This window comes from Panulirus ornatus, chromosome 9 (assembly GCF_036320965.1).
Source record: "Panulirus ornatus isolate Po-2019 chromosome 9, ASM3632096v1, whole genome shotgun sequence".
Taxonomy (NCBI): domain Eukaryota; kingdom Metazoa; phylum Arthropoda; class Malacostraca; order Decapoda; family Palinuridae; genus Panulirus; species Panulirus ornatus.
Genome location: NC_092232.1, coordinates 18973256 through 18999700, shown reverse-complemented (window position 1 = coordinate 18999700; position 26445 = coordinate 18973256). Strand labels below are relative to the sequence as shown.

At 41.4% G+C, this 26445-nt stretch overlaps 1 protein-coding gene and 1 long non-coding RNA gene across 6 annotated transcripts in view; one reads left to right on the top strand and one right to left on the bottom strand.

Moving 5' to 3' along the window:
- Window positions 1-24721, top strand: part of LOC139750243 (uncharacterized) — a 143878-nt gene extending 119157 nt beyond the window's left edge. The window contains exon 3 of the long non-coding RNA XR_011713107.1: window positions 24133-24721. This is a non-coding gene — a long non-coding RNA (uncharacterized lncRNA). The remainder of the gene's footprint in view (window positions 1-24132) is intronic.
- Window positions 1-26445, bottom strand: part of LOC139750241 (NFX1-type zinc finger-containing protein 1) — a 612387-nt gene that overhangs the window by 44201 nt on the left and 541741 nt on the right. For all 5 annotated transcript variants that reach the window (XM_071664746.1, XM_071664749.1, XM_071664750.1 and 2 more), the window contains 2 exons: window positions 25330-25519; window positions 14595-14751 (listed from right to left, as the gene is read on the bottom strand). In XM_071664746.1, the coding sequence (XP_071520847.1) occupies window positions 14595-14751; window positions 25330-25519 (347 nt within the window). The remainder of the gene's footprint in view (window positions 1-14594; window positions 14752-25329; window positions 25520-26445) is intronic.

Genomic DNA, 26445 nt, shown 5'->3' with positions numbered 1-26445 from the left:
GTCCTCAAACATCTCATTTCCAGCACATCCACCCTCCTGCGCACAACTCTATCCATAGCCCACGCCTCACAACCATACAACATTGTTGGAAGAACCACTATTCCTTCAAACATAACCATTTTTGCTTTCCGAGATAATGTTCTCGACTTCCACACATTCTTCAAGGCTCCCACGATTTTCGCCCTCTCCCCCACCCTATGATTCACTTCCGCTTCCATGGTTCCATCCGCTGCCAGATCCACTCCCAGATATCTAAAACACTTTACTTCCTCCAGTTTTTCTCCATTCAAACTTACCTCCCAATTGACTTGACCCTCAACCATACTGTACCTAATAACCTTGCTCTTATTCACATTCACAGGAATATATATATATATATATATATATATATATATATATATATTTTTGCTTTGTCGCTGTCTCCCGCGTTTGCGAGGTAGCGCAAGGAAACAGACGAAATAAATGGCCCAACCCACCCCCATACACATGTATATACATACGTCCACACACGCAAATATACATACCTACACAGCTTTCCATGGTTTACCCCAGACGCTTCACATGCCTTGATTCAATCCACTGACAGCACGTCAACCCCGGTATACCACATCACTCCAATTCACTCTATTCCTTGCCCTCCTTTCACCCTCCTGCATGTTCATGCCCCGATCACACAAAATCTTTTTCACTCCATCTTTCCACCTCCAATTTGGTCTCCCTCTTCTCCTCGTTCCCTCACCTCCGACACATATATCCTCTTGGTCAATCTTTCCTCACTCATTCTCTCCATGTGCCCAAACCATTTCAAAACACCCTTTTCTGCTCTCTCAACCACGCTCTTTTTATTTCCCCTCACACCACACATTGTCCTCAAACATCTCATTTCCAGCACATCCATCCTCCTGCGCACAACTCTATCCATAGCCCACACCTCGCAACCATACAACATTGTTGGAACCACTATTCCTTCAAACATACCCATTTTTGCTTTCCGAGATAATGTTCTCGACTTCCACACATTCTTCAAGGCTCCCAGAATTTTCGCCCCTCCCTCACCCTATGATCCACTTCCGCTTCCATGGTTCCATCCGCTGCCAGATCCACTCCCAGATATCTAAAACACTTCATTCCTCCAGTTTTTCTCCATTCAAACTCACCTCCCAATTGACTTGACCCTCAACCCTACTGTACCTAACAACCTTGCTCTTATTCACATTTACTCTTAACTTTCTTCTTCCACACACTTTACCAAACTCAGTCACCAGCTTCTGCAGTTTCTCACATGAATCAGCCACCAGCGCTGTATCATCAGCGAACAACAACTGACTCACTTCCCAAGCTCTCTCATCCCCAACAGACTTCATACTTGCCCTTCTTTCCAAAACTCTTGCATTCACCTCCCTAACCACCCCATCCATAAACAAATTAAACAACCATGGAGACATCACACACCCCTGCCGCAAACCTACATTCACTGAGAACCAATCACTTTCCTCTCTTCCTACACGTACACATGCCTTACATCCTCGATAAAAACTTTTCACTACTTCTAACAACTTGCGTCCCACATCATATATTCTTAATACCTTCCACAGAGCATCTCTATCAACTCTATCATATGCCTTCTCCAGATCCATAAATGCTACATACAAATATATATATATTAGAGGATGTGTGGATCAGGTGTTTGCTTTGAAGAATGTATGTGAGAAATACTTAGAAAAGCAAATGGATTTGTATGTAGCATTTATGGATCTGGAGAAGGCATATGATAGAGTTGATAGAGATGCTCTGTGGAAGGTATTAAGAATATATGGTGTGGGAGGCAAGTTGTTAGAAGCAGTGAAAAGTTTTTATCGAGGATGTAAGGCATGTGTACGTGTAGGAAGAGAGGAAAGTGATTGGTTCTCAGTGAATGTAGGTTTGCGGCAGGGGTGTGTGATGTCTCCATGGTTGTTTAATTTGTTTATGGATGGGGTTGTTAGGGAGGTGAATGCAAGAGTTTTGGAAAGAGGGGCAAGTATGAAGTCTGTTGGGGATGAGAGGGCTTGGGAAGTGAGTCAGTTGTTGTTTGCTGATGATACAGCGCTGGTGGCTGATTCATGTGAGAAACTGCAGAAGCTGGTGACTGAGTTTGGTAAAGTGTGTGAAAGAAGAAAGTTAAGAGTAAATGTGAATAAGAGCAAGGTTATTAGGTACAATAGGGTTGAGGGTCAAGTCAATTGGGAGGTAAGTTTGAATGGAGAAAAACTAGAGGAAGTAAAGTGTTTTAGATATCTGAGAGTGGATCTGGCAGCGGATGGAACCATGGAAGTGGAAGTGGATCATAGGGTGGGGGAGGAGGTGAAAATTCTGGGAGCCTTGAAGAATGTGTGGAAGTCGAGAACATTATCTCGGAAAGCAAAAATGGGTATGTTTGAAGGAATAGTGGTTCCAACAATGTTGTATGGTTGCGAGGCGTGGGCTATGGATAGAGTTGTGCGCAGGAGGATGGATGTGCTGGAAATGAGATGTTTGAGGACAATGTGTGGTGTGAGGTGGTTTGATCGAGTAAGTAACGTAAGGGTAAGAGAGATGTGTGGAAATAAAAAGAGCGTGGTTGAGAGAGCAGAAGAGGGTGTTTTGAAATGGTTTGGGCACATGGAGAGAATGAGTGAGGAAAGATTGACCAAGAGGATATATGTGTCGGATGTGGAGGGAACGAGGAGAAGTGGGAGACCAAATTGGAGGTGGAAAGATGGAGTGAAAAAGATTTTGTGTGATCGGGGCCTGAACATGCAGGAGGGTGAAAGGAGGGCAAGGAATAGAGTGAATTGGATCGATGTGGTATACCGGGGTTGACGTGCTGTCAGTGGATTGAATCAGGGCATGTGAAACGTCTGGGGTAAACCATGGAAAGCTGTGTAGGTATGTATATTTGCATGTGTGGACGTATGTATATACATGTGTATGGGGGTGGGTTGGGACATTTCTTTCGTCTGTTTCCTTGCGCTACCTCGCAAACGCGGGAGACAGCGACAAAGCAAAAATATATATATATATATATATATATATACATACAGTGTCGCGGAAAGAAATGACTCCTCCCATTGAAACGCAATGGAAAATAAGTCTCAAAAAAGACCGCCACAAACCACCTTATGTTAGCGGTGGCTCTCTCTGGTGACATCTGGAATGTTTTCATGCCTCGAGCGTAACTCAGGGGGACTGACTGCCCCAGTTGCATGAAAACTCTGCGGTGTGTGGGCATATCATTTCAGCACTACTGCCTGTGCTACCTCCCAGATACCGCCCAACACCATTTCGTGTCCCCATAGTGCCCCACATCAGTAAATATGGGTCGAACTATGACGTCACATTAGGAGAGGTCCCGTATCCTCGCTTTGAGGGAGGAAAACGTCTCCATTAAAGATATTTGTGCCCGAGTTGGACGTTCTCGGTAAACCATCTTGAGGCTTCTCGCTGCCAGCAGGGCGCTTGCCCCGAACCAGGTTCCGGCCCCTAAACCACACTTGGGGAGGCCAAGAAAAACCTCTCAGAAGACAGACAATATCCTTCGGCGCGAAGTGTTGAAAAACCCGTTTATTACGTCCACAGAACTCAATAAAATGTACCCTGAGCTGCTATGAAACGTTGCTACCCGCACCATTCGCAAACGCTTGCAGCCTCACCTCCACCTCCTATCACAACATGCAGCAGTGAAGCCGCTTGTAACAGCCGGCATTAAGCACCGTACACTTCAATTTGCACAAAGATACGAAGACTGGACCCCAGAGAAGTGGTTGCAGACCTGTTTTTCCGATGAATCGACCTTCAAGACAGTACATGTTTGGGTTAAGCGCTGCCGCCAAAGCCCAAACTCCAACCACTACCATCCTAGATACACCGCAAAAGTCGTCAAACACCCTTCTTCGGTAATGGTTTGGGGAATTTTCAGTGGCACCAACAGAGCTGGGGACTTATTTTTTCTCCCTAAAAACGAGACAATGCGTGCTGCAAATTATTTGGATGTGCTGAAGCATCACATGCACCATTTCTATGACCTTCATTGGCCCCAAGGCGTGTTTATGCATGATGGGGCCCCTTGTCATGGATAAGACCTCGCCAAAAAGTGGCTGGAGGACACAAAGATCGAAGTGCTAGAGTGGCTGGGAATTCCCCAGATCTTAACCCAATTGAGAATGCCTGGGCACACATCCAGCATGAGTTATCCCTTATCCAGATGACATCCGTCCCATGCCTAAAAGAGGCGATCACCAAGGTGTGGTAAAATATTGACAAAGAATACTTCAGATCCTTGGGCAGGAGCATGCCAGACCGTCTTGAAGAAGTTAGGAAGCTCAGAGGAGACATTACGAAGTATTAGGATGAATAAAAATACCATGATTGATTATTTTTTCCCCTATCTCCCATATTTGGTGTTTGTTTTCATTGTAGGTGTCATTTCTTTCCACCGACACTATATATATATATATATATATATATATATATATATATATATATATATATATATATATATATATTTTTTTGCTTTGTCGCGGTCTCCCGTGTTTGCGAGGTAGCGCAAGGAAACAGACGAAACAAATGGCCCAACCCACCCCCATACACATGTATATACATACACGTCCACACACGCAAATATACATACCTACACAGCTTTCCATGGTTTACCCCAGACGCTTCACATGCCGATTCAATCCACTGACAGCACGTCAACCCCGGTATACCACATCGATCCAATTCACTCTATTCCTTGCCCTCCTTTCCTCCTCCTGCATGTTCTAAAATCTTTTTCACTCCATCTTTCCACCTCCAATTTGGTCTCCCACTTCTCATCGTTCCCTCCACCTCCGACACATATATCCTCTTGGTCAATCTTTCCTCACTCATTCTCTCCATGTGCCCAAACCATTTCAAAACACCCTCTTCTGCTCTCTCAACCACGCTCTTTTTATTTCCACACATCTCTCTTACCCTTACGTTACTTACTCGATCAAACCACCTCACACCACACATTGTCCTCAAACATCTCATTTCCAGCACATCCACCCTCCTGCGCACAACTCTATCCATAGCCCACGCCTTGCAACCATACAACATTGTTGGAACCACTATTCCTTCAAACATACCCATTTTTGCTTTCCGAGATAATGTTCTCGACTTCCACACATCCTTTAAGGCTCCCAGGATTTTCACCCCCTCCCCCACCCTATGATCCACTTCCGCTTCCATGGTTCCATCCGCTGCCAGATCCACTCCCAGATATCTAAAACACTTTACTTCCTCCAGTTTTTCTCCATTCAAACTTACCTCCCAATTGACTTGACCCTCAACCCTACTGTACCTAATAACCTTGCTCTTATTCACATTTACTCTTAACTTTCTTTTTCACACACTTTACCAAACTCCGTCACCAGCTTTTGCAGTTTCTCACATGAATCAGCCACCAGCGCTGTATCATCAGTGAACAACAACTGACTCACTTCCCAAGCTCTCTCATCCACAATAGACTTCATACTTGCCCCTCTTTCCAAAACTCTTGCATTCACCTCCCTAACAACCACATCCATAAACAAATTAAACAACCATGGAGACATCACACACCCCTGCCGCATACCTACATTTACTGAGAACCAATCACTTTCCTCTCTTCCTACACGTACACATGCCTTACATCCTCGATAAAAACTTTTCACTGCTTCTAACAACTTGCCTCCCACACCATATATTCCTAATACCTTCCACAGCGCATCTCTATCAACTCTATCATATGCCTTCTCCAGATCCATAAATGCTACATACAAATCCATTTGCTTTTATAAGTATTTCTCACATACATTCTTCAAAGCAAACACCTGATCCACACATCCTCTACCACTTCTGAAACCACACTGCTCTTCCCCAATCTGATGCTCTGTACATGCCTTCACCCTCTCAATCAATACCCTCCCATATAATTTACCAGGAATACTCAACAAACTTATACCTCTGTAATTTGAGCACTCACTCTTATCCCCTTTGCCTTTGTACAATGGCACTATGCACGCATTCCGCCAATCCTCAGGCACCTCACCATGAGTCATACATACATTAAATAACCTTACCAACCAGTCAATAATACAGTCACCCCCTTTTTTTAATAAATTCCACTGCAATACCATCCAAACCTGCTGCCTTGCCGGCTTTCATCTTCTGCAAAGCTTTTACTAACTCTTCTCTGTTTACCAAATCATTTTCCCTAACCCTCTCACTTTGTACACCACCTCGACCAAAACACCCTATATCTGCCACTCTATCATCAAACACATTCAACAAACCTTCAAAATACTCACTCCATCTCCTTCTCACATCATCACTACTTGTTATCACCTCCCCATTTGCGCCCTTCACTGAAGTTCCCATTTGCTCCCTTGTCTTAAGCACTTTATTTTCCTCCTTCCAGACTGAGTACAGAATGGAAAAAGGTGAGAACAATGGAAGTAAGGGGAGTCGGGGAGGAATGGGATGTATTTAGGGAATCAGTGATGGATTGCGCAAAAGATGCTTGTGGCATGAGAAGAGTGGGAGGTAGGTTGATTAGAAAGGGTAGTGAGTGGTGGGATGAAGAAGTAAGATTATTAGTGAAAGAGAAGAGAGGCATTTGGATGATTTTTTCAGGGAAAAAATGCAATTGAGTGGGAGATGTATACAAGAAAGAGACAGGAGGTCAAGAGAAAGGTGCAAGAGGTGAAAAAAAGGGCAAATGAGAGTTGGGGTGAGAGAGTATCATTAAATTTTAGGGAGAATAAAAAGATGTTCAAGGCAGTCAAGATGAGCGAGGCCGAGGTCCCTTGGTCGTACAACAACAAGAACAGGTACACCTGGTCTATCATACAGAAGAGTTTTTATGACACCTTTAGTGGCTCACCCTAAACAAGCCACTGGTTGAGGATAATTTTGGATGAAGATAAGTGACTTCACATCTGCCTCGCGATGAAGATAAGAGACTGGTGGTACGTCAGAACGTTTGCTACCATTTGAACCCTCCAAAGCCAAAACACATCAGCTGGAAATCTATGAATGGCTGCTCTCAACCATGGTCACAGCTTAAGCGTCGCGTCATGAGAAGAACCATCATAATGGAGTTGCACGGACTGTGATCCTTGCTGTGGTTACAAGAATGTCCTTCCGCCCACCAGTGATGCTACTACGTTTGTGAATCAAGAACCATTGCAACACAAACCTCGCCAGGTGGTAGAGTGTCCCGCAGTGTATCGAGACAGACTTCCCCAGAACTTTTTTAAAGGGGAAGTAACTGTTTATAGTTGTGTTACTGGAGTGATAGTTTTCATACATGGTGCTTTGACAAGAAAGTAGTGAAATTGGAAAAAATGTAGCTTAGACATTGAAGCTTATTGATACAGTGGTTAAATTGATGAGAACTACTATTGATGTTTGTGTAAATGAATTATACATTTCCCTTTTCCATAGCCAGAGGTTGAACCATTATGTGACATTCATTTTTTTTCATTTCATTTCAAGCTAGAAGTTTCAGTTTTCTAAATTATTTCTTACATTTTTTTCATATGTATATATATGTATATGTGTGTGTGTGTGTGTGTGTGTGTATATGTGCGTATGTATGTGTATGTATGTATATATGTATATATGTATATATGTATATATATATATATATATATATATATATATTATCCCTGGGGATAGGGGTGAAAGAATACTTCCCACGCATTCCTCTCGTGTCGTCGAAGGCGACTAGAGGGGACGGGAGCGGGGGGGCCAGAAATCCCCCCCTCCTTGTATTTTCTTTTAACTTTCTAAAATGGGAAACAAAAGAAGGAGTCACGCGGGGAGTGCTCATCCTCCTCGAAGGCTCAGACTGGAGTGTCTAAATGTGTGTGGATGTAACCAAGATGTGAAAAAAGGAGAGATAGGTAGTATGTTTGAGAAAAGGAACCTGGATGTTTTGGCTCTGAGTGAAACGAAGCTCAAGGGTAAAGGGGAAGAGTGGTTTGGGAATGTCTTGGGAGTAAAGTCAGGGGTTAGTGAGAGAACAAGAGCAAGGGAAGGAGTAGCAGTACTCCTGAAACAGGAGTTGTGGGAGTATGTGATAGAATGTAAGAAAGTAAATTCTCGATTAATATGGGTAAAACTGAAAGTTGATGGAGAGAGATGGGTGATTATTGGTGCATATGCACCTCGGCATGAGAAGAAAGATCATGAGAGGCAAGTGTTTTGGAAGCAGCTGAATGAGTGTGTTAGTGGTTTTGATGCACGAGACCGGGTTATAGTGATGGGTGATTTGAATGCAAAGGTGAGTAATGTGGCAGTTGAGGGAATAATTGGTATACATGGGGTGTTCAGTCTTGTAAATGGAAATGGTGAAGAGCTTGTAGATTTATGTGCTGAAAAAGGACTGGTGATTGGTAATACCTGGTTTAAAAAGCGAGATACACTTAAGTATATATATATATATACATATATATATATATATATATATATATATATATATATATATATATATATAATTTGAGCACTCACTCTTATCCCCTTTGCCTTTGTACAATGGCACTATGCACACATTCCGCTAATCCTCAGGCACCTCACCATGAGTCATACATACATTAAATAACCTTACCAACCAGTCAATAATACAGTCACCCCCTTTTTTAATAAATTCCACTGCAATACCATCCAAACCTGCTGCCTTGCCGGCTTTCATCTTCCGCAAAGCTTTTACTACCTCTTCTCTGTTTACCAAATCATTTTCCCTAACCCTCTCACTTTGCACACCACCTCGACCAAAACACCCTATATCTGCCACTCTATCATCAAACACATTCACCAAACCTTCAAAATACTCACTCCATCTCCTTCTCACATCACCACTACTTGTTATCACCTCCCCATTTGAGCCCTTCACTGAAGTTCCCATTTGCTCCCTTGTCTTACGCACTTTATTTACCTCCTTCCAGAACATCTTTTTATTCTCCCTAAAATTTAATGATACTCTCTCACCCCAACTCTCATTTGCCCTCTTTTTCACCTCTTGCACCTTTCTCTTGACCTCCTGTCTCTTTCTTTTATATATCTCCCACTCAATTGCATTTTTTCCCTGCAAAAATCGTCCAAATGCCTCTCTCTTCTCTTTCACTAATAATCTTACTTCTTCATCCCACCACTCACTACCCTTTCTAATCAACCCACCTCCCACTCTTCTCATGCCACATAAGTTTGTTGAGTATTCCTGGTAAATTATAGGGGAGGGTATTGATTGAGAGGGTGAAGGCATGTACACAGCATCAGATTGGGGAAGAGCAGTGTGGTTTCAGAAGTGGTAGAGGATGTGTGGATCAGGTGTTTGCTTTGAAGAATGTATGTGAGAAATACTTAGAAAAGCAAATGGATTTGTATGTAGCATTTATTGATCTGGAGAAGGCATATGATAAGAGTTCATAGAGATGCTCTGTGGAAGGTATTAAGAATATATGGTGTGGGAGGCAAGTTGTTAGAAGCAGTGGAAAGTTTTTATCGAGGATGTAAGGCATGTGTACGTGTAGGAAGAGAGGAAAGTGATTGGTTCTCAGTGAATGTAGGTTTGCGGCAGGGGTGTGTGATGTCTCCATGGTTGTTTAATTTGTTTATGGATGGGGTTGTTAGGGAGGTGAATGAAGAGTTTGCGGCAGGGGTGTGTGATGTCTCCATGGTTGTTTAATTTGTTTATGGATGGGGTTGTTAGGGAGGTGAATGCGAGTTTTGAAAAGAGGGGCAAGTATGAAGTCTGTTGGGGATGAGAGAGCTTGGGAAGTGAGTCAGTCGTTGTTCGCTGGTGATACAGCGCTGGTGGCTGATTCATGTGAGAAACTGCAGAAGCTGGTGACTGAGTTTGGTAAAGTATGTGAAAGAAGAAAGTTAAGAGTAAATGTGAATAAGAGCAAGGTTATTAGGTACAGTAGGGTTGAGGGTCAAGTCAATTAGGAGGTAAGTTTGAATGGAGAAAAACTGGAGGAAGTAAAGTGTTTTAGATATCTGGGAGTGGATCTGGCAGCGGATGGAACCATGGAAGAGGAAGTGGATCATAGGGTGGGGGAGGGGGCGAAAATCCTGGGAGCCTTGAAGAATGTGTGGAAGTCGAGAACATTATCTCGGAAAGCAAAAATGGGTATGTTTGAAGGAATAGTGGTTCCAACAATGTTGTATGGTTGCGAGGCGTGGGCTATGGATAGAGTTGTGCGCAGGAGGATGGATGTGCTGGAAATGAGATGTTTGAGGACAATGTGTGGTGTGAGGTGGTTTGATTGAGTAAGTAACGTAAGGGTAAGAGAGATGTGTGGAAATAAAAAGAGCGTGGTTGAGAGAGCAGAAGAGGGTGGTTTGAAATGGTTTGGGCACATGGAGAGAATGAGTGAGGAAAGATTGACCAAGAGGATATATGTGTCAGAGGTGGAGGGAACGAGGAGAAGTGGGAGACCAAATTGGAGGTGGAAAGAAGGAGTGAAAAAGATTTTGTGTGATTGGGGCCTGAACATGCAGGAGGGTGAAAGGAGGGCAAGGAATAGAGTGAATTGGATCGATGTGGTATACCGGGGTTGACGTGCTGTCAGTGGATTGAATCTGGGCATGTGAAGCATCTGGGGTAAACCATGGAAAGCTGTGTAGGTATGTATATTTGCGTGTGTGGACATATGTATATACATGTGTATGAGGGTGGGTTGGGCCATTTCTTTCGTCTGTTTACTTGCGATACCTCGCAAACGCGGGAGACAGCAGAAAAAAAAAAAAAAAAAAATATATATATATATATATATATATATATATATATATATATATATATATATATATATATATATAAAGTGTGTGAAAGAAGAAAGTTAAGAGAAAATGTGAATAAGAGCAAAGTTATTAGGTACAGTAGGGCTGAGGGTCAAGTCAATTGGGAGGTAAGTTTGAATGGAGAAAAACTGGAGGAAGTAAAGTGTTTTAGATATATGGGAGTGGATCTGGCAGCGGATGGAACCATGGAAGCGGAAGTGGATCATAGGGTGGGGGAGGGGGCGAAAATCCTGGGAGCCTTGAAGAATGTGTGGAAGTCGAGAACATTATCTCCGAAAGCAAATATGGGTATGTTTGAAGGAATAGTGGTTCCAACAATTTTGTATGGTTGCGAGGCGTGGGCTATGGATAGAGTTGTGCGCAGAAGGGTGGATGTGCTGGAAATGAGATGTTTGAGGACAATGTGTGGTGTGAGGTGGTTTGATCGAGTAAGTAACGTAAGGGTAAGAGAGATGTGTTGAAATAAAAAGAGCGTGGTTGAGAGAGCAGAAGAGGGTGTTTTGAAATGGTTTGGGCACATGGAGAGAATGAGTGAGGAAGATTGACCAAGAGGATATATGTGTCGCAGGTGGAGGGAACGAGGAGAAGTGGGAGACCAAATTGGAGGTGGAAAGATGGAGTGAAAAAGATTTTGTGTGATCGGGGCCTAAACATGCAGGAGGGTGAAAGGAGGGCAAGGAATAGAGTGAATTGGATCGATGTGGTATATCGGGGTTGATGTGCTGTCAATGGATTGAATCAGGGCATGTGAAGCGTCTGGGGTAAACCATGGAAAGCTGTGTAGGTATGTATATTTGCGTGTGTGGACGTGTATGTATATACATGTGTATGGGGGTGGGTTGGGCCATTTCTTTCGTCTGTTTCCTTGGGCTACCTCGCAAACGCGGGAGACAGCGACAAAGCAAAAAAAAAAAAAAAAAAATATATGATATATATATATATATACTTGGTCAACTGTATCGTACCTCATCAAGATCACCGTGTGTCAAGACATCATATAAAGCGCCTCTTCGCAAACGGAACTACCTTGGCCCACCAGTGATGCTACTACGTTTGTAAATCGGGAACCATTGCAACACAAACCTCGCCAGGTGGTAGAGTTTCCCGTAGTGTATCGAGACAGACTTCCCCAGAACTTTTTTAAAGGGGAAGTAAATGTTTATAGTTGTGTTACTGGAGTGATAGTTTTTCATACATGGTGTTTTGACAAGAAAATAGTGAAATTGGAAAAAAAAAAAAAAAAAATGTAGCTTAGACATTGAAGCTTATTGATACAGTGGTTAAACTGATGAGAACTGCTATTGACGTTTGTGTAAATAAATTATACATTTCCTTTTTCCATAGCCAGAGGTTGAACCATTATGTGACATTCATTTTTTCATTCATTTCAAGCTAGAAGTTTCAGTTTTTTAAATTGTTTCTTACATTTTTCATATGTATATATATATGTGTGTGTGTGTGTGTGTATATGTGCGTGTGTATGTGTGTGTGTGTGTATGTGTATATGTATATATATATGTATATTATCCCTGGGGATAGGGGTGAAAGAATACTTCCCACGTATTCCTCGCGTGTTGTAGAAAGCGACTAGAGGGGACGGGAGCGGGGGGCCAGAAATCCTCCCCTCCTTGTATTTTTTAAACTTTCTAAAATGGGAAACAGAAGGAGTCACGCGGGGAGTGCTCATCCTCCTCGAAGGCTCAGATTGGGGTGCCTAAATGTGTGTGGATGTAACCAAGATGTGAAAAAAGGAGAGATAGGTAGTATGTTTGAGGAAAGGAACCTGGATGTTTTGGCTCTGAGTGAAACGAAGCTCAAGGGTAAAGGGGAAGAGTGGTTTGGGAATGTCTGGGGAGTAAAGTCAGGGGTTAGTGATAGGACAAGAGCAAGGGAAGGAGCAGCAATACTCCTGAAACAGGAGTTGTGGGAGTATGTGATAGAATGTAAGAAAGTAAATTCTCGATTAATATGGGTAAAACTGAAAGTTGATGGAGAGAGGTGGGTGATTATTGGTGCATATGCACCTGGGCATGAGAAGAAAGATCATGAGAGGCAAGTGTTTTGGGAGCAGCTGAATGAGTGTGTTAGTGGTTTTGATGCATGAGACCGGGTTATAGTGATGGGTGATTTGAATGCAAAGGTGAGTAATGTGGCAGTTGAGGGAATAATTGGTATACATGGGGTGTTCAGTGTTGTAAATGGAAATGGTGAAGAGCTTGTAGATTTATGTGCTGAAAAAGGACTGATGATTGGGAATACCTGGTTTAAAAAGCGAGATATACATAAGTATACTTATGTAAGTAGGAGAGATGGCCAGAGAGCGTTATTGGATTACGTGTTAATTGACAGGCGTGCGAAAGAGAGACTTTTGGATGTTAATGTGCTGAGAGGTGCAACTGGAGGGATGTCTGATCATTATCTTGTGGAGGCTAAGGTGAAGATTTGTATGGGTTTTCAGAAAAGAAGAGTGAATGTTGGGGTGAAGAGGGTGGTGAGAGTAAGTGAGCTTGGGAAGGAGACTTGTGTGAGGAAGTACCAGGAGAGACTGAGTACATAATGGAAAAAGGTGAGAACAATGGAAGTAAGGGGAGTGGGGGAGGAATGGGATGTATTTAGGGAATCAGTGATGGATTGCGCAAAAGATGCTTGTGGCATGAGAAGAGTGGGAGGTGGGTTGATTAGAAAGGGTAGTGAGTGGTGGGATGAAGAAGTAAGAGTATTAGTGAAAGAGAAGAGAGAGGCATTTGGACGATTTTTGCAGGGAAAAAATGCAACTGAGTGGGAGATGTATAAAAGAAAGAGACAGGAGGTCAAGAGAAAGGTGCAAGAGGTGAAAAAAAAGGGCAAATGAGAGTTGGGGTGAGAGAGTATCATTAAATTTTAGGGAGAATAAAAAGATGTTCTGGAAGGAGGTAAATAAAGTGCATAAGACAAGGGAGCATAGGGTGGGGGAGGGGGCGAAAATTCTGGGAGCCTTGAAGAATGTGTGGAAGTCGAGAACATTATCTCGGAAAGCAAAAATGGGTATGTTTGAAGGAATAGTGGTTCCAACAATGTTGTATGGTTGCGAGGCGTGGGCTATGGATAGAGTTGTGCGCAGGAGGATGGATGTGCTGGAAATGAGATGTTTGAGGACAATGTGTGGTGTGAGGTGGTTTGATCGAGTAAGTAACGTAAGGGTAAGAGAGATGTGTGGAAATAAAAAGAGCGTGGTTGAGAGAGCAGAAGAGGGTGTTTTGAAATGGTTTGGGCACATGGAGAGAATGAGTGAGGAAAGATTGACCAAGAGGATATATGTGTCGGAGGTGGAGGGAACGAGGAGAAGAGGGAGACCAAATTGGAGGTGGAAAGATGGAGTGAAAAAGATTTTGTGTGATCAGGGCCTGAACATGCAGGAGGGTGAAAGGAGGGCAAGGAATAGAGTGAATTGGAGCGATGTGGTATACCGGGGTTGACGTGCTGTCAGTGGATTGAATCAAGGCATGTGAAGCGTCTGGGGTAAACTATGGAAAGCTGTGTAGGTATGTATATTTGCGTGTGTGGACGTATGTATATACATGTGTATGGGGGGGGGGTTGGGCCATTTCTTTCGTCTGTTTCCTTGCGCTACCTCGCAAACGCGGGAGACAGCGACAAAGTATAATAAAAAAAAAAAAATAATATATATATATATGCATGTCAGACAACTTGGAGGTTAAGGTGCATATATATGTGCGTGGGGATGTGTATGCATGTAGAACTCAGTAAATAATCCAAATACTTACATGTGTCCACATACAAGTAACTTTTTACATGGTTTGCGGCAGGAGACATGTAGGCGACCTTGAAAGCAGGAACCACAGTTACCTACACATTCGTGTTTACAATTCAGCAACTGATTGCAACGTTCTTTGCAGTATTCCCATGCATCTTCTCCATTTACTAAAATTTAATGAAAAAAATGAATGAAAGAAGAGTAGTCATGTTATGTATATTTCACATAGTACTAACCACATTATCATACACAGCCATATAATGAGTAGATCTGTCATTATGAATGGGTCATGATTTTCTCCTCTCCAGTATCCAACCAAGGTTTTAGAACTTTAAAATTGTGACAAACATCATATATGGCTGAAAGTGATGTGAAAAAGCAATTATTTTAAGCATCACAGCTTTTGATAATGACTGATGAAAGTAATGCTCCTGAATATTCTTATAACTTGCGAAGATAATACCTGTAATACCTATAATACAACAAGATCTATATGTATTACTTTCATTCTGATATTTGTCATCTCTTAACACTTCTGTTCTCTCTGCAGTGCAGAGAGGTCTGGATATCAAATAACAATGTCAGAATGGATATTCTGTAAACTCTTGTTTATCCAATACTTGATACAATAGCACCCTCACAGTCCCCACAAAGGAGATATTCTTTACACAGCATAAGTACGCAGCAGCAGAAGCTCAGAATTCACACCAGGCAAATAGTTCTCAGATGCTGCGAATGAGATAATTTTGTGTACAACTTACAAAGCAGGATGTGTCCTCAACAGTTAAGCTAAGAACAATGCCAGTTTTTAATGATTTATCCTCTTATTCTGATATGATTTGTGAGCAAATATTCCCAGAAAGTCTGACAGATCTAAAGGTTAAAGCATGTCATGCTCACACTTGATCAGAAAATTGAGATTTGTTAGAAACATCATACATATGAGAGACACACCAGCATCATAAAGCATTGTAGCATCGATGTGTCCATCATATATGATTTAAGAAAGCAAGAGGAAGTCCTACAACAAGAATATCTAATGAAGTCCAATGCTGAATTGGCAAATACCATGAAAACAGAAAAAAAAAAATCTATGCTGTCCTACCTAGGCTAAAGCATTTACATCAAAGAAGTTTCAACTAAAGTGCTTGGAGAGGGTGTATATCACACATCCTATATTGACTCCTAAAATAGGTAAAATAGAGAAGTCATAAAGTTTTTGAGGTTTGCATTGTGAAAGAAAGAAAAAAAATTGAAAAAAAGTATGGTAAAAACTCTGCTATACAGAATTCAAGACTAACAAAAAGTTTCAAAACAACGTATTTTTTCAGTTTTGGTTGGCAATCCTATATCTAAAAACATCAATGAAAAAATAAAATTAAAAAATATTTAAAATCATGTGTTCACCATGCTGCAGCGATCAATGTACTAATCTACCTGTGTGTTGTGGTGCAGGTGACTGTTAAAAATCTCACATGCAATTTCTGGTATGGTATTGTGTGCTGGTCTGGCACATTTGTTTATTTTATGCACTGTGGATTACTAATGTGGACAGAAGCCCCTTTCAGGAGTCATCAGCAATTGCTTGACAGCTCCTCATGGCCATCTACATCTCACAAGAATAGCATGAAGAATGTTTTAAGCCTCAAAAATAAAATTAAGCTATGCAAAAGGCTAGCTAAGGGCAAACCCTAGGTGGTACTTATGAAGGTCTTCATCATCATTTGCTTATTTGCTAACATAAGCTAATCATCTCCTTTGAAAATATTCATGAATATTAACATTTCTCAGTTTTCAATATATTAACCAACCTTGATACCTCAATATTTTGTTCTCCAGAATGGCTGATGCCCCCTGAACAATTACACATTTTTCATGAAATTATTGGTGCAGTAATTTGTTAAATAACATGACTTCAAAAAGTTCTTTTTAATGTCACAAGTGATATACCATTATTCTATTCTGATACATCTTGAATACTGTACAGCATGTAATTCACCTGAAGCCAGTGAACTAGACTCCAACATGTTTCACTGGTGACTGATAAAAATGCCCATTATCCCTATCAACATTCCATATAGAATCAGAAAAAAATGATTTACACTTATGAAAGACATCTTTAACCCCTTTTGCATAACTAATATATATCAAGAGTATTTCAAATATAAGAGATGAAGTTATGACCAAAATTACTCTTACATTTACATCCAATTACATTATTACATGCTCTTGCACCTGGGCACTATGTAAGTGATGGCAGTAACCATCGAGTATGAAAGGAATCTGAATGAATATATGCCATTGATACTGACTGAATCAGTGTAATGAGTGTGTAAAGAGTGAATTAACACATATGCGAGAGAAGTTATTAAACAAGCGCACAAAGAACATGCATTTCAGCTAACTGAACATATTTTTATGTTGAACTGAGAAAGAAGAAAATGTGTTGTTAGAGGTGGGAAACAGTGGTCTTCACAATCGATCACATGACTGTTGGTCACATTCTTTTTTCATATGCTAAACAACCTACCACTTCTTATGATTACTGATCAGCTGGCTAAGAAGTAGTAGACACTGAACCAGACAAGGGGAAGTTAACAGTTTAAAAGGAACTTAACAAGAACCTTGGCAGCATGCAAGGAAATGAACAAGAAGCATTTGCTGATGCAAAATTTTTCAAGACAGCTCCAGCACAAAGTATCTCCACCACCAACACCAGTAGTGCATATTAAACCATAAGGAATTATATCTTCATCTAAGGATGTTGTGAATCTGAGAGAAACGAAGCTCAAGGGTAAAGGGGAAGAGTGGTTTGGGAATGTTTCGGGAGTAAAGTCGGGTTGGTGAGAAGACAAGAGCATAGGAAGGAGTAGCACTACTCCTGAAACAGGAGTTGTGGGAGTATGTGATAGAGTGTAAAAAAGTAAACTCTAGATTGATATGGGTAAAACTGAAAGTGGAGGGAGAGAGATGGGTGATTATTGGGGCCTATGCACCTCGACATGAGAAGAAAGATCATGAGAGGCAAGTGTTTTGGGAGCAGCTGAGTGAGTGTGTTAGCAGTTTTGATGCACGAAATCGGCTTATAGTGATGGGTGATTTGAATGCAAAGGTGAGTAATGTGGCAGTTGAGGGAATAATTGGTGTACATGGGGTGTTCACTGTTGAAAATGGAAATGGTGAAGAGCTTGTAGATATATTTATTCATTTATTGTACTTTGTTGCTGTCTCCTGTGTTAGCGAGGTAGCGCAGGTAAACAGACAAAAGGATGGCCCAACCCACCCACATACACATGTATATACATACACGTCCACACATGCACATATACATACCTATACATCTCAACATATATATATATATACACACACACACAGACATATACATATATACACATGTACAATATTCATACTGTCTGCCATTATTCATTCCCGTCACCACCCCGCCACACATGAAATGAAAGCCCCCTCCCCCCGCATGTGCATGAGGTAGCACTAAGAAAAGACAACAAAGTTCACATTCGTTCACACTCAGTCTCTAGCTGTTGTGTATAATGCACCGAAACCACAGCTCCCTTTCCACATCTAGGAACCACAAAACTTTCCATGGTTTACCCAAGACGCTTCACATGCCCCGGCTCAATCCACTGACAGCACGTTGACCCCGGTATACCACATCATTCCAATTTGCTTTTCCAAGTATTTCTCACATACATTTTTCAAAGCAAATACCTGATCCACACATCCTCTACCACTTCTGAAACCACACTGCTCTTCCCTAATCTGATGCTCTGTACATGCCTTCACCCTCTCAATCAATACCCTCCCATATAATTTCCCGGAATACTCAACAAACTTATACCTCTGTAATTTGAGCACTCACTTTTATCCCCTTTGCCTTTGTACAATGGCACTATGCAAGCATTCCGCCAATCCTCAGGCACCTCACCATGAGTCATACATATATCAAATAACCTTTCCAACCAGTCAACAATACAGTCACCCCCTTTTTTAATAAATTCCACTGCAGTACCATCCAAACCCGCTACATTGCTAGCTTTCATCTTCCGCAAAACTTTTACTACCTCTTCTTTGTTTACCATATCATTCTCCCTAACCCTCTCACTTTACACACCATCTTGACCAAGACACCCTATATCTGCCACTCTATCATCACACAGATTCAACACACCAAAAAAACTCAATCCATCTCCTTCTCACATCACCACTACTTGCTATCACCTCCCCATTAGCCCCCTTCACTGATGATTCCATTTGTTTCGTTGTCTCACGCACTTTATTTACCTCCTTCCAAAACATCTTTTTATTCTCCCTAAAATTTAAAGATACTCTCTCACCCCAACTTTCATTTGCCTTCTTTTTTCCCTCTTGCACCTTTCTCTTGACCTCCTGCCTCTTTCTTTTATACATCTCCCAGTCATTTGCATTATTTCCCTGCAAAAATCATCCAAATGCCTCTCTCTTCTCTTTCACTAATAATCTTACTTCTTCATCCCACAACTCACTACCTTTCTAATCTGCCCACCTTCCACGCTTCTCATGCCACAAGCATCTTTTGCACAAGCCATCACTGCTTCCCTAAATACATCCCATTCCTCCCCCACTCCCCTTACCTCCTTTGTTCTCACTTTTTTCCATTCTGTACTCAGTCTGTCCTGGTACTTCCTCACACGAGTCTCCTTCCCAAGCTCACTTACTCTCACTACACTCTTCATCCCAACATTCTGTGTATATCCATACACAGACATATACATATATACACGTACATAATTCATACTTGCTGCCTTTATTCATTCCCGTCACCACCTTGCCACAACTGAAATGACAAACCCCTCCCCCCACACGTGCACGAGGTAGTGCTATGAAAAGACAACAAAGGCCACATTCATTCACACTCAGTCTCTACCTGTCATGTATAATGCACTGAAACCACTGCTCCCTTTCCACATCCAGGCCCCACAAACTTTCCATGGTTTACCTCACACGCTTCACATGCCCTGATTCAATCCAACGACAGCACGTCGACCACGGTATACCACATCGTTCCAATTCACTCTATTCCTTGCACACCTTTCACCCTCCTGCATGTTCAGGTCCCGACCGCTCAAAATCTTTTTCACTCCATCTTTCCACCTCCAATTTGGTCTTCCACTTCTCCCCGTTCCCTCCATCTCTGACACATATATCCTCTTTGTCAATCTTTCCTCACTCATTCTCTCCATGTGACCAAACCATTTGAATAAACTCTCTTCTGCTCTCTTAACCCCACTCCTTTTATTACCACCCATCTCTCTTACCCTTTCATTACTTACTTGATCAAACCACCTCATACCACATATTGTCCTCAAACATCTCATTTCCAACACATCCACCCTCCTCCGCAAAACCACCCTGTGACTCACTTCCACTTCCATGGTTCCATCCGCTGCCAAATCCACTCCTAAATATCTAAAACACTTCACTTCCTCCAGTTTTTCTCCATTCAAACTTACCTCCCAATTGACTAGTCCCTCAACCCTACTGTACCTAATAACCTTGCTCTTATTCACATTTACTCCCAGCTTTCTTCTTTCACACACTTTACTAAACTCAGCCACCAGTTTTTGCAGTTTCTCACCCGAATCAGCCAACAGCTTCTGTAGTTTCTCAACCAAATCAGCCACCAGCGCTGTGTCATCAGCAAACAACAACTGACTAACTTCCCAAGCCCTCTCATCCGCAACAGACTGCATACTAGCCCCTCTCTCCAAAACTCTTGAATTCACCTCCCTAACAACGCCATCCATAAACAATTTAAACAACCATGGAGACATCATGCACCCCCTGCCGTAAACCGACATTCACTGGGAACCTATCACTTTCCCTTCTTCCTACTCATAGGAAGCTTGCAGATTTGTGCGCTGAAAAAGGACTGGTGATTGGGATTACCTGGTTTAAAGATATAAGCATACGTATGTAAGTATACGTATGTAAGTAGGAAAGATGGCCAGAGAGGGTTATAGGCGTGTGAAACAGAGACTTTTGGATGTTAATGTGCAGAGAGGTGCAACTGGAGGGATGTCTGATCATTATCTTGTGGAGGCGAAGGTGAAGATTTGTGGAGGTTTTCAGAAAAGAAGAATGTTGGGGTGAAGAGAGTGGTGAGAGTATGTGAGCTTGGGAAGGGGACTTGTATGAGGAAGTACCAGGAGAGACAGTGCAGAATGGAAAAATGTGAGAGCGAAGGACGTAAGGGAAGCGGGGGAGGAATGGGATGTTTTTAGGGTTGTAGTGATGGATTGTGCAAAAAATGCTTGTGGCATGAGAAACGTGGGAGGTGGGCAGATTAGAAAGGGTAGTGAGTAGTGGAATGAAGAAAAAATATTGTTAGTGAAAGAGAAGAGAGAGGTATTTGGACAATTTTTGCAGGGAAATAGTGCAAATGACTGGGAGATGTATAAAAGAAAGAGGCAGGAAGTCAAGAGAAAGGTACAAGAGGTGAAAAAGAGGGCAAATGAGAGTTGAGATGAGAGAGTATCATCAAATTTTAGGAAGAATAAAAAGATGTTTTGGAAGGAAGTAAATATAGTGTGTAAGACAAGAGAACTAATGGGAACATCGGTGAAGGGGGCTAATGGGGAGGTAATAACAAGTAGTGGTGATGTAAGAAGATGGAGAGAGTATCTTGAAGGTTTGTTGAATGTGTTGGATGATACAGAGTGACAGATATACGGTGTTTTGGTCAAGGTGGTGTGCGAAAATAGAGGGTCACAGAGAAGGATTTAGTAAACAGAGAAGAGTTAGTGAAAGCTTTGCGGAAGATGAAAGCTGGCAAGGTGGCAGGTTTGGACAGGTTTACAGAGGAATATATTAAAAAAGGGGGTGACTGAGTTGTTGACTGGTTGGTGAGGATATTCAATGTATGTATGGTTCATGGTGAAGTGCCTGAGGATTGGCAGAATGCCTGCATAGCGCCACTGTACAAAGGCAGATATAGGGTACAGTGGCAGATATAAGGTGTTTTGGTCAAGGTGGTGTACGAAAAGAGAGGGTCAGAAAGAATGATTTAGTAAACAGAGAAGGGGTAGTGAAAGCTTTGCGGATGATGAAAGCCAGCAAGGTTTTAGGTTTGGAAGGTATTGCAGTGGAATTTAATAAAAAAGGGGGTGACTGTGTTGTTGACTGGTTGGTGAAGATATTCAATGTATGTATGGCTCATGGTGAAGTGCTTAAGGATTGGCAGAATGCATGCATAGTGCCATTGTACAAAGGCAAAAGGGATAAAGGTGAGTGTTCAAATTACAGAGGTATAAGTTTGTTGAGTATTCCCGAGTAATTATATGGGAGGGTATTGATTGAGAGGGTGAAGGCATGTACAGAGCATCAGATTGGGGAAGAGCTGTGTGGTTTCAGAAGTGGCAGAGGATGTGTGGATCAGGTGTTTGCTTTGAAAAATGTTTATGAGAAATACTTAGAAAAGCAAATGGATTTATATGTAGCATTTACGGATGTGGAGAAGGCATATGATAAGAGTTGATAGAGATGCTCTGTGGAAGGTATTAAAAAAATATGGTGTGGGAGGTAAGTTGCTAGAAGCAGTTAAAAGTTTTTATCAAGGATGTAAGGCATGTTCATGTGTAGGAAGAGAGGGAAGTGATTTGTTCTCAGTGAATGTTGGTTTGCGGCAGGGGTGCATGATGTCTCCATGGTTGTTTTAATTTGTTTAATGGGGTTGTTAGAGGTAAATGCAAGAGTTTTGGAAATGGGGCAAGTATGCAGTCTGTTTTGGATGAGAGAGCTTGGGAAGTGAATCAGTTGTTGTTCGCTGATGATACAGCGCTGGTGGCTGATTCATGTAAGAAACTGCAGAAGCTGGTGACTGAGTTTGGTAAAGTGTGTGAAAAAATAAAGCTGAGAGTATATGTGAATAAGAGCAAGGTTATTAGGTACAGTAGGGTTGAGGGACAAGTCAACTGAGAGGTAAGTTTGAATGGAGAAAAACTGGAGGAAGTGAAGTGTTTTAGATATCTAGAAGTGGATTTGGCAGCGGATGGAACCATGGAAGCGGAAGTGAATAATAGGGTGGGGGAGGGGGGCAAAAGTTCAGGGGACGTTGAAAGATGTATGGGAGTCGAGAACATTATCTTGAAAAGCAAAAGTGTGTATGTTTGAAGGAATACTGGTTCCAACAATGTTATATGGTTGCGAGGCGTGGGCTATAGATAGAGTTGTGCGGAGGAGGGTGGATGTGCTGGAAATGAGATGTTTGAGGACAATATGTGGTGTGAGGCAGTTTGATCGAGTAAGTGATGAAAGGGTGAGAGAGATGTGTGGTAATAAAAAGAGTGTGGTTGAGAGAGCAGAAGAGGGTGTTTTGAAATGGTTTGGTCAAATGGAGAGAATGAGTGAGGAAATATTGACCAAGAGGATATATGTGTCAGAGGTGGAGGGAATGAGATGTGGGAGACCAAATTGGAGGTGGAAAGATGGAGTGAAAAAGATTTTGAGTGATTGGGGCCTGAACATGCAGGAGGGTGAAAGGCGTGCAAGGAATAGAGTGAACTGGAACGATGTGCTATACCAGGGTCGATGTGCTGTCAATGGATTGAACCAAGGCATGTGAAGCGTCTGAGGTAAACCATGGAAAGTTTTGTGGGGCCTGGATGTGGAAAGAGAGCTGTGGTTTCGGTGCATTATACATGACAGCTAGAGACTGAGTGTGAACAAATGTGGCCTTTGTTGTCTTTTCCTAGCACTACCTCGCGCACATATGGGGGAGGGGGTTTTTATTTCATGTGTGGCGGGGTGGCGAAGGGAATGAATATGGGCAGACAGTATGAATTATGTACATGTGTATATATGTATATGTCTGTGTATGTATATATATGTATACGTCGAGATGTATAGGTATGTATATGTGCGTGTGTGGACGTGTATGTATATACATGTGTGTGTGGATGGGTGGGCCATTCTTTCATGTTTCCTTGCGCTACCTCACTAACGCGGGAGACAGCGACAAAGCATAATAAAATAAATAAATAAATAAATAATATATTTTGAATGCGCTCAACCAAAATAGCCATGGAGCAGAAAGAAAAATCAAAAATACTCAAAACTGAGAAGTATGGAACTGTGCAATATGTTTTATGTATATGAATCTGATTTCCATAATATTTTCTAAGAACATATCCATGTAAATCAAGGGACCACTTATGCTCTTTTATTTAATGCTAATCTACTTTTTTCCAGTCTGTAATTAATATTTCTGGTTTTAATTAAAGAAACCTGTGTTTAATATTACTATAAAAACCTAGCTATAATGGAAAAATTGATTATATGGCATAATCAAAGTCTTGAAGGAAACACATTACAGGTTGAGTATCCCTTATCCAAAATGCCAGGGACCAGAAGTGTTTCAGATTTTAGATTTGCTTCGGATTTTGAAATATTTGCATAAACATAATGAGTTATGGAAAACAAGATGGTATGAAAACAATGGGTTAGAGCTAAGACATTCTTCAACGTTTTGAACATTAAACAGTTTTTCTCAGGTGATACTGATTCCGGCACTGAGCGGGACCATAATCCCCAGCAAGTGATGGTTACCAATTGGACGCCTTGGCATGTTGCTCTCTGATTGGATCACTTGTCCTGCTACCTCCATTCATTCACAGATATCTCTGCTGCCTGATGTGACCAACAGGTAAACCCAGACCCTGTGTTAGTTGTCTTTGGTAGCAATGTGAGCTGCTTCTAATGTCCTTCTTGTTTGTTTGCTTAGACCCTTGTGCAGTATTTTCACCTTGTCCCACTAAACGGATTTGCAGCAACGAGTTCTGCTCTGCTTATGCTGTGCTGAGACTTGCACAATGTAAACAGAGAGGAACTCAATTCTACACACAAAATACATTTGTTTCATAAACACCTTAAACTCATATCCTGGGGTAATTAATATAATATTTTCAATAATTTTGCACATGAAACAAAGGTTGCGTAGCACTGAAACATCGGAGAGCTAAGGTGTTACAACCTCAGCTTTTCTAAATGGCATTTTTTAATGTTTCCCCAAGAGTTATCCACCTCATTAACAATGGTTTTTGTTTTTAAAAGTCTCTTTGATTTTAATAATACATGATTTTTTTTGTTCTGTTATGAAAGCATGCTGCTCCCGTTCTTCAACAAGTCCATCACCCATTTTCACTATGTCATCTATAGGCACTTTTTCTGCAGTGTTAACAAAATCATCAACATCTCTTATCACAATTACCTTGATTAAGAACCATTTCAGGTATTTCAGTACTGGTCAGTGAATGAACAACTGGAGCCTCATTATCTGCAGGCCTTTTAGACACTCTCACTAATATCTTTGTACCACAGAGCAATGAATCAGCAAAAATTACAGTCAGTAAAGCACGTACGTCTAGCGGTGATGATGGTTTGTAACAAACTGGCGCCAACAGAGCATCAGAGCCAGGCATGGGCAAGTGAGGTTAGCTGTGGAATTTTCCACTTGTTATGTCATGTCACCACTTAAAAGTTTCAAATTTTGGAACATTTCGGATTAGGGATACGCAACTTGTAACAGGGATGCCATTTGGAACAATGTTTTCATATCTCATCTAGAATTAGTTTTTTAAAATTGATCTCTATCATCATCCATATAGCGATAACTACTTCCTACAAGTAATGTAGCATCCTATATGTTAACTTCAGTACAAAATTATTTTCTAACGAGCCAATTCACATACCTTTATCGCTAAGGTGACAAGGCACCATGATGGAATGACCCTTGGGGCATTTGGTTGTTATAGTCACTGGATGAGTACATTTAACTGTGCACACCTCTTTACAACGAGCTGAACATGGGTGGCCACAAGGTAACTTCTTTTGGCATGATCCATCACACACGTCAGTAGTTGCTGGTATTCCACATGCAATCTAGAACACATATTGGAAAAGAAGACCCACAGTCAACATACAGCAGATATCATCTATCATAAATGAGACTTCATCTGAAACTAAGAGAAAACAAAGCAAAAGGAAAACCAACTAAATCAAGCTAAATTTTGACCTATGGGCAACAATAGTATGCCGAGCAATTTCATCCAGCTGAGTTCTTGGCATTACTACCATATAAGTATGAACCTTATGTAAATGTAATTCAAAGTGATGTGCATTTTATGTAATAAAAGAAAAAAGGATAATAAAAGTAACAAAGTAACTCTTACTTTCGCTTGAACTTCATAAACAAACTGGTATTAATAGCAAAATAACCTGAAGCTTGTACTGATGCATTCCTCTGTTCAAGGGAGTTCCAGGACCAACCATGTTATGCATACATGTACACAATCAAACTCTGTAATCAATATTGGGTCCAATCTGCCCTCTGTTGCACATCAGTTACTCATGAAAGAGGAAAGCAAGTGGTTGTGTGCTGCTATTCATATTCTGTGTGTCATGTTATATTATGAAATGCACTGACGCTGATTTCAAGACACATTCAGAATCAGTCTAATACAAAGAGGAAGGATTAAAAAATAAGCTATATTTGTGGGAAAGCTAAATATTAAAAAAATGCAGTACACCTTACAGTGCTTGTTGCATATGACACCAGCAAAACATAGTATGAAAATATGAAATTAATGCATGTGCTTTAAAAGAAGAATTCAAATCAGGGTTTGTCAATCTACATGTTACTGAACTGGAACTACAAGTATCTGCAACTCCATTTACTTTTAAAGGTGACACAGATCCTGAAGAGTTTCAAATGGAACTGATAGATTAGCAGTGCAACCCTGACCTTAAACATACATTTAGAGATGTTCGTTTAGAAACTGTATGTTTGTCCACAAACAACCCTAAGC